This window comes from Oryzias melastigma, linkage group LG13, assembly GCF_002922805.2.
Source record: "Oryzias melastigma strain HK-1 linkage group LG13, ASM292280v2, whole genome shotgun sequence".
Taxonomy (NCBI): domain Eukaryota; kingdom Metazoa; phylum Chordata; class Actinopteri; order Beloniformes; family Adrianichthyidae; genus Oryzias; species Oryzias melastigma.
The window spans coordinates 17,421,155-17,429,795 of record NC_050524.1 but is presented as its reverse complement, the minus strand read 5'-3'; the positions used below and the strand labels follow the sequence as shown (position 1 = coordinate 17,429,795).

The 8,641-nt window shown below is 34.1% G+C and overlaps 1 protein-coding gene across 3 annotated transcripts in view; it reads right to left on the bottom strand.

Annotated features, from left to right (window-relative positions):
• grik4 (glutamate receptor, ionotropic, kainate 4) overlaps positions 1-8,641 on the bottom strand; it is a 401,676-nt gene that overhangs the window by 230,993 nt on the left and 162,042 nt on the right. For all 3 annotated transcript variants that reach the window (XM_036215059.1, XM_036215057.1, XM_036215058.1), the window contains exon 3: positions 124-257. In XM_036215059.1, coding sequence (XP_036070952.1) covers positions 124-205 — 82 coding nt within the window. In that variant the 5' untranslated portion in view covers positions 206-257. The remainder of the gene's footprint in view (positions 1-123; positions 258-8,641) is intronic.

The following is an 8,641-nucleotide window of genomic DNA, read 5'->3' as shown; positions in this document are numbered from 1 at the left end:
TATAAGCATCTTACTAATGCTTATTAATATCTTATTAATACTTAACAAGCACACCTTAATATAAAGCGTTACCAACCGCTTAATAAGATTTAAAATCTTAGCAATGTATGCATTGACATGTACCTATTCTGAAGGAAAGTGGGCCGCCAGACGTGCTTCTCACCAACATGGCTAAGAAGAGCAGAAGCGCCCAGACTGTGAGCATCTTCTATGACTCCTCATGGGTCCTGCCCCGGGTGTGCCCCTGTCACAGCCACCTGAAAAACATACGCATTCAGTCATTTACATTTGTACAGCGGTTGACACAGTAAAAACAAAAAAAAACACACAAGTCAAACCCACAGAGATACATCCTTGTTTTGTTCCAATAGTGAAACTTTTAAAAGCAAGTTTCGCGTTCAATTTCTGTACTGCAGGATCTGAGTTATTTATATTTGCATGTGTATGTTATTTGTTAGGATTCTAATTACTATAATCATTTAATTTAATTACATATATCATTTATGTAATTGAGGTTTCAAAAAGACCCTGATTTGCATGGAGTGAAAGGCATTTTCCAGATAATAACATTGCCCTTCCGTCTCATGCAGAGACACAATCAAAGAATTGTTAGCGCTAATGTCAAATATTTATTACATGCACTAACATGCTGTATACTTTGTGAAAACAAGCTTATTTATACACAGTGATTAGATTTAAATGTTTGATAGACTACTCCAGTTTCACTTAGAATAAACCTTAAAGATATGTGCTGCAGAGCAAAACTTCCCATTCCATAATTTCCTAAATGGGCATTATTAGATCAAGACATGTTGTCTGTAGAAGCCACTGAAGTTAATTAGATTTTTGTTCACATTCAGTTAAGTAGCCTGGAATGATCTGGCATTGGAGGTTGTTTGACATGAAGCATTATGTTGCTGAAACGAGCCATAAGGAAATTGGTGCATGAGGTTCATAAGAAGGTCAAGGTAGCAAGGCACTAGAGTATAAGCTATTCCCAAACAACATCAAACTTTAACCTAAAAATCAGGTTAAACAAGTAAATTAAAAAAAAAAAAAAAAAAAAAAAAAAAACTTCACTGACTAACCCTAAGAATAACCAAGGAAAGAAAGCTACAGATAAAAAAAAACAAAGAAAAAAGAAAAAAAAAAAAACAGGACTCTCTCCTGATGTTTATGCATAAAGAAACTCTTAAAGTAGGTTTTCTGTCAAGTGGTTAACCCACTTAAATAGGTCCACTTATAAGGAGTCAGCACTCTACATGTCTGCTAAATGGTTGCTTGATTTGTCGAGTATTGAATCCTTACACACTGAAGAGTCGTGTCACTAAAGTTCTTTTTTTTCCCTCAACTGACTATAAAAATGTGCATCGCTCAGTAAAGTAGGAAACACATTTCTCCTGAGATGTTAAAGAGAAAACTGGCAACCCTTTTTCAAATTGAACAATAAAGTACATGATGTATCAAATAAATGCAATATTTTAGGTAGTGTTTTAACAATGTCTTGCAATCTTAACAAAGTTTAGAAACAGGAAAAAAAGATTTTGTCTTTCATTTAAAAGAAGGACAATTACATCCTTAGTGATGATTATTTGTCTTGTTGAGCGTAAAATCTGGCAGCTGTTTGGTAAAAGCTTTCTCATATTAACATGAATGTGCAAAAGCCAAAAATAGGCCAAAATATACAAAATCATGTTTTATCCTTATCATGTGCTGTCAGGATTTTGTTATACAAAGTCTTGCCATCATTTATCATTTTTAGCTTGTAAACAAAGAAAACCACAAGTTTGGATTTTTTTCTGCTTTTGACCACCTGTTTTCATAATTTTGTTAAACCTAGAGAGCCTAGAACTCAACTGTACACGTGTCTAAACAATGACCCGTCAACTGTCCTTCATGACCTACAGTCCCCATAAGGTCAGTGACCAGTAATGGTCCTCATAATACAACAAAAACAGGTACAAATGCTAATTTCCATTCGATAAACACTTGGTCTCTTTTTAGATGAAAATTTCTCTATTGACTACTAGTTCAATTCTTGTTTTAGCAAAGCTGGTAATTTTAGTTTGAGAATTCCAGCTAAAGGAATGGGTGGATTTAAGGATACTGTGGTCATATTGTGAATGCATGCGGTTTTCCCTTTATGCCAAGAGTAGCTAGTGCAGCCAGAGTGAATACTTGGCCCTAAAAATTCAAATTCAAGTAAAATTTCTTATTTATTAACTAGCGAAAAAAATACTTTTTAGACACATCGTCCCAAAAATAGTCAAGGATAGAAATTGTTAAGCAACACTTTCAACATTCCAAAGTGTAGTCCAACTAAAAAAAAAAAAGGTGGTTTGTTTATATACAAAATAGAAAGGAAGTGAATAAAAATTGTCACCAATGTGAATTTCAGTATATTTCCAGGTCCCATTCAGTGAGACTTTTAGAAAATAATTTGGAGATTTATGGTAAACTCGTATTTAAATAAGAAACCAATGTTTCCCTTAAACAATAATCACTGGTCGTATCTCAACATAACATAAGTAGAGTTTTGTTCTAAGAAATAACCATGACGGACAATTTCTTTGAAAGATTCATCTTTTTATTTTATGTTTTTTAGAATAATTATAGAAACATACAATAAATAAACTTGGACTTCAACAAAATGTAAAACAAAAAGGGTGACAACGTGGATAACTTTTAAAAAGGATGATTAACTTAAATGAAGACAGCTGTGGGTAATTAACAGCTTGAACCTGATGTGTGTGTGTGTGTGTGTGAAAGACAGAGGGAAAACAAAACCTGAGAACAGAACATGACAAGAACCAAGAAAACATCTAAAAACAAACTAAACAACAGTGCAGTCGTCACAGCATTAGGGTCATGCACGTATTGTTTAGTGTAGGATGCTAAATTTAACATAATTTTAGGCTGTAGTTGACAATTTGATGCTTTAATTATAAAACGACTCCAGCTTGCTGTATAATTTTATCTGTCAATTTATACAAGCATGTGAAGAAGTCATTCTGCATGCATGTAACTGTAATTTATTTTTTAATTAAATATGTTTAAAAAGATTGAATAAGAAATGAAGCATGATCATCTTTATTACAGCAGGCAGTCTTTAAGAGGGAACGGAGAGAACAAATCACATCCAGGGACACGTTTATAGGTTTGGTGTAACAACCTAAAAAGTTTTGTTTGTTCCCGTTACTTTGGCAGAGATGTGTTCTGGACATTAAGTTATCATCATGTGGGGGTCTGTAGCCTTACAACCACTTTGCTGAGATCTGATGGGTTCCACAGCATCAAACATTTATAGGAAGCTGATTTATCACAAGCACAATGTTATTTATTATTTATCTATTTCATTACTAAATCATGCATGTTGTCCCCCAAATATAGTGTGAACTCCTATGAAATCCATCCATCCAATAAAAATATAAAAATTCATTATAATGATTGTAATCCAATATAATTATTTCATATTTAGCAAATGATGTAAAGATTAAAAATAATGTATTTTTACAAAAGTGGACAGTTGAATTACTTGCACAAATAAAGAAATACAGAGTAAAATGTACATCAAAAATGCAAATTGAGAACATTTGTGAAAACACATCATTTTTATTAATAAAAAAAGGTTTAAATTCTAAATTCACATGAAAAACCAATACCTAAAAACTATTGCTCACTTAGATCAGTTATTAAAATATGCAACTATTTATTAATTTGTAATTCATCATATTTAATGCGTGAACCAATTGGTTAATTTGATTTTTAACAGTAATTAATATATATTTTTTTCATATTAAATTTAAAATTTTAGACCATTGGTATTCCTTTTTTAACATTGTTCAACCAAACGTTTTTGTTAAATTGTGTAATATGATTTAGTAATGGTATTGTATGGTAACATTATCTTGAAGTCACAAGATAATTAACCTGAAATTGATTACAAATCAAACTCGTATGTATTGTAAATGTAAATTAAAAACAATGAACACAACATATGCTTTTTTGGAAAGTTTAAGACTGCCAATCCACATAGCTTTTACATCAGCAGTGCTCGTATTTTTACCTTTAACAGGCCTGTTCACATTGGGTCAAACTGAATTAAAGGAACAAGACATTTTTTGTTAGTTTTTGTTCTTGTGCCGGGACAAAACTAATAAACATATGAGCGCTGTGACATGTCATGCAGTCATGACAAGATGTTCTACACTTCAAGTTTGAATTGTCGAATAATAAAAAGAATATATTTAGAGTTCAGGCTTACCTGATTCAGTAACAATGGCACACTGCGTTTGAATAGCTGGCAGCTTTAGGGGTAAACTATAACCCAAAAATAACATAAGAAAAACTGGTTCTAACATGTCTAAAGAAGCTTTAACTTGTCAGTGTCAATGCACGCTTACATGTTACACCAGCCTTTGCTGCCTAAATCACCACTGAATAGAGACAATAGCCTTGTCAAGCTTTAGACTGATGGTGCACTCTGAAGCACTAATAGCTCCTCTGTGAAATCAGCCCTTTCATATTAGAGTTCAAGACAAATTCCAATTTGCTCAGTTCAGGGGTAAAATAAAAGTTGAGTTGAATGATTGTCCTCATTTTTCAGCACTTTAAGTCCATCATATCAACTCTAGTTAAGTTTCTCATTTGTGTGACACAAACAGAAAATGATTCGTTTCTCTGCTCCTCCGCTGGCACAGAACTGGGTTGGGAAAATATGTACATCACAACTCAAAAGACGGCATATATTTATTTATATGAAAGAAAAATGACAGTGATAACTTTGAAATATTGCATATATACTGTAAAAAGGCCTCCAATAATACTACACAGACAGTCCCATTGACTAAGCAGGGGCAGACAGATATTTCTCATAATACTGTGTCCACATTGACTTTTAATTAAAACCCATAAAAGGGGAGGTCATTTTCTAAACTGCAATGTCTTGATTTATATCAAAATAATTGACACAATTCAAGTCCTTAAATGTAGTTGTGATAAATGGCTTCAAATGTTAAAAAAACACTGATTTTCTTTGAAGACTCAGACTGTCTGGGACCAATACAATTTCTTGTTATAATGGGGTACCCTCTGGCTCCCTGAATTCTTTTGTTCAGCTGAGCTCCAGTATACCTAGTCTACTGAAGATTTGCTCTAAGGTGGTTGGCACACCTGTAGGGTTAGGCTTTTTTCAGCTGCGGCCCCAAACACACCCTAAGGCTCACAATGAGAGTGAGTTAAAAGTCCACCTCGTCTCTTTCAAAGGAAGAACCTGTCTGCCTCGTGCAGAAAAAATACAAACATTTTCAGTCCTCAATCCATCTCTCAGCTCAATGCTTTAAAACTGCATCTCGACTTAACAATGAATTTTTCACATAAATTATGCACTTTCTGAGGCAATAAAGTACAATACTTAACATAAGGTCGGCATCATTTCAACCATTTTTGTTTTTGACATTCTCAGGAATAATTCATGAGTTCAGAATTTACTGAGAGGTGTGCTGAAACCTATTGCCTATCATATTACCAAAAAGTTACTCTTGATTTTATAAAGCTAATTGGCCAACATGGTTTTTGAAACAAAAATACACATACAATACAAAAACCATGACTATCTGCTGTAGAGGTCACTATATAGCATAATGTCTTAATCCTTTTTTATCACTTTCACCGTTCCAACTTCTAACACCCAGCCTTGTTGGCAACACGTACAAAAAAATACTGATACAGCTAAAACAAATGTTTTAGTAGTACATTTTAAGTAACACATAGAAAAATACAGAATCACACCACTAAATGTTAGCGTATTATCGTAAATATGCTAACACTAAGCGTTAGCGTATTTACTATAATGCCCAACCTTGTTTGCAACACAAAAAATGACTGATACCACTAAAACAAACATTACTGTGACTATACTAACTCTCAACCTTTTTAGTAACTCATAAAAAACAAAGTCTGACATCGCTAGACGTTAGCTTAGTTAGCGTACTTACAAAAATACCCAACATTGTTTGCAACACATAAAATGACTGATACCACTAACGCAAACATTACTGTAACTATGCTAACTCTCAACCTTTTTAGTAACTCATAAAAAACAAAGTCTGACATCGCTAGACGTTAGCTTAGTTAGCGTACTTACAAAAATACCTAACATTGTTTGCAACACACAAAATGACTGATACCACTAACGCAAACATTACTGTAACTATGCTAACTCTCAACCTTTTTAGTAACACATAAAAAAAATCCAGTCTGACATTGATACATGTTAGCCGCATTAGCGTATTAACAATAATACCCAACCTCGTTTGCAACAAGTAAAAGAAAACACTGATACAGCTAAAACATACGTTGGTGTGAAACATTTTTGTAACACATTCTTAGTAACACATACACAATAAAGAACACCGATACATGTTAGCATATTGTTGTAAATACGCTAACGCTTAGTGTTACCCAACCTGCAACAAGTACAAAAATCATTACTGTGACTATGCTAAGTCTCAACCTTTTTAGTTACATATAAAAAAATAGTCTGACATCACTACACATTAGCAGCGTTAGCATATTTACAATGATACCCAACCTGCAACAAGTAAAAAAAAAAAAAAAACTGATACAGCGAAAAAAAAACGTCACTGTGACAATGCTAACGCTCAACCTTTTAAGTAACACATAAAAAAACAGTTGGAACACGTCTACATGTAAGCCATGTTAGCATATTTACAATAATACACAATGTTGCTTGAAACTTTTTAAAACAAATAGACTGAAATGAATTTTTTGACAGAGCACTGTGTTCCTCTCAAAATTGCTTCAATGAAACCATAAATTGAGTTAATTGATATGCAAGTCACTTCAGGTTAGAGGACGCAAAGTTGATATTCGAAAAAAATCAAGGCTCTTGAGAGCGTTATATAGTGAGTAAAATATGGTACATTTGGATAATAGTCCGAGTACATTTCTTTCTTTGCATAAAATTACTTTGTAATTTCAAGCATCGGCATTAATTAATTCACAACTGATCAACACCGCTGAGGCCTGAGCACACACTCACAATCCTGAGCGTAACGGTGTTTTCGCTTTGTCAATGAGGCTCCGCAAGAGCGGATCAACAACTGTCACAACAGGTTGGTCTGACAGCTGTCTGGCTTGTCAAAGCAACACTTGACACAATTCAAATGTCAAAACTGTCAAAGCCACATCAAAGACTCTATTAATTCAGCTGAAAATGGACCTACAAGCTGATGGTTTGAACCAAATGTGAGTCGGATGCATAATGAGACTTGGGTATCAGCATAAATTCACGTTCTGCTGAATTGGGAATTATCTAAAATAGCATTACAGCACTGCAAATCACTTTTAATGAGTAAAAACAGTGGAATGATGTAAGCTCCAAGAGGATTTTTAACATCACGAGCTGTTAACCTGTATTTGAAGTAAGGTGATTACAGAAAAAAAAATCTCAAACTGATCCTGATTAAATACCATTTTTTCATAACATCAAAGTATCAGAATTGTATAATTGTCTGTATCAAGATGGCCTGAAGAGATAATTTGTCCTCTCAATATTTTTGGATTGAGGTTTCATTGATCATTCCTCAAGCGACTGGAAATGTTTCAACAGGATAAAAGGATGATGAACTCAGCAGAGACTGAAGGACACATTTAGCAGTGACTGTTTTAAATATAGGCCAACCCTTAAATTGTTTGGGTGATACTTTGAATTTATTATCTGCTGTTTGTGAGTACTCCTCAAAATATGACAGACATCAGTTGTCCTCAGCAAAAGGGCAAACACTGTACAGCCAGTCCTATCGGGGGAGGATAATGAGCTGACGTCTTCAAGAGGTAGTCAATAAACTGAATGTTAAGAAAGTCAAAGTTCTGATTTCCACAAGTGCAAAGTATGCAGTAAAACAAAAAGAAACTAAAATTCTAATAAAGTAACACAATGCTCACAGTTAACTCAGAAACACGTTCAAGCAACCACCTTGATGAAAAGTCTTTAAGTATGTTCACACCTTGTACATGGCTTATACAGTCAAAACTCTTGCATTCAGGTGTTGCTACACAAGTTTTATAGTCCATTTTTGGGTTCTACATGATAAACGCGTGACCACTGAAGGCGCGTCAAAAGTTAAACCAGTTGAACTTTGACCAATCAGGGACTCTGATTTTGTAGTGAAGCATGGGTAGTGTACTTTTCAAAATACAGAAGTGTCAACTGTCTAAAAAATGATCATGAAGGAGTAATTAACAATTATGGTTTGTGCCCATCTGGACATATGTGACACTAAGTTATTCATTTATTGGAATAAATGATAAATGGTGTATATTTGCAGAGGCGCTTTTCTACCTTCATTGAAGGCCCAAAGCGCTTTACAGCCCTAGTCCGATTCATTTGGTGTCAGGATGGCGGATGAAGGACCCAAACGCAGGAGACCACGCTTGGTGAAAGGAACTTAAAACATTTAATAAAGTAACCAAAGCATGACAAAGACCCATGGAGAAATAAAAATGGTGACTGAACAAAGCAGATGATCTGACAAGTATGAACTGAAAACCACACATTTAAATAAGGTGAGGGCAATTAACTAAAAAGAAAACAGCTGTGAATCATGATTAACCTGGG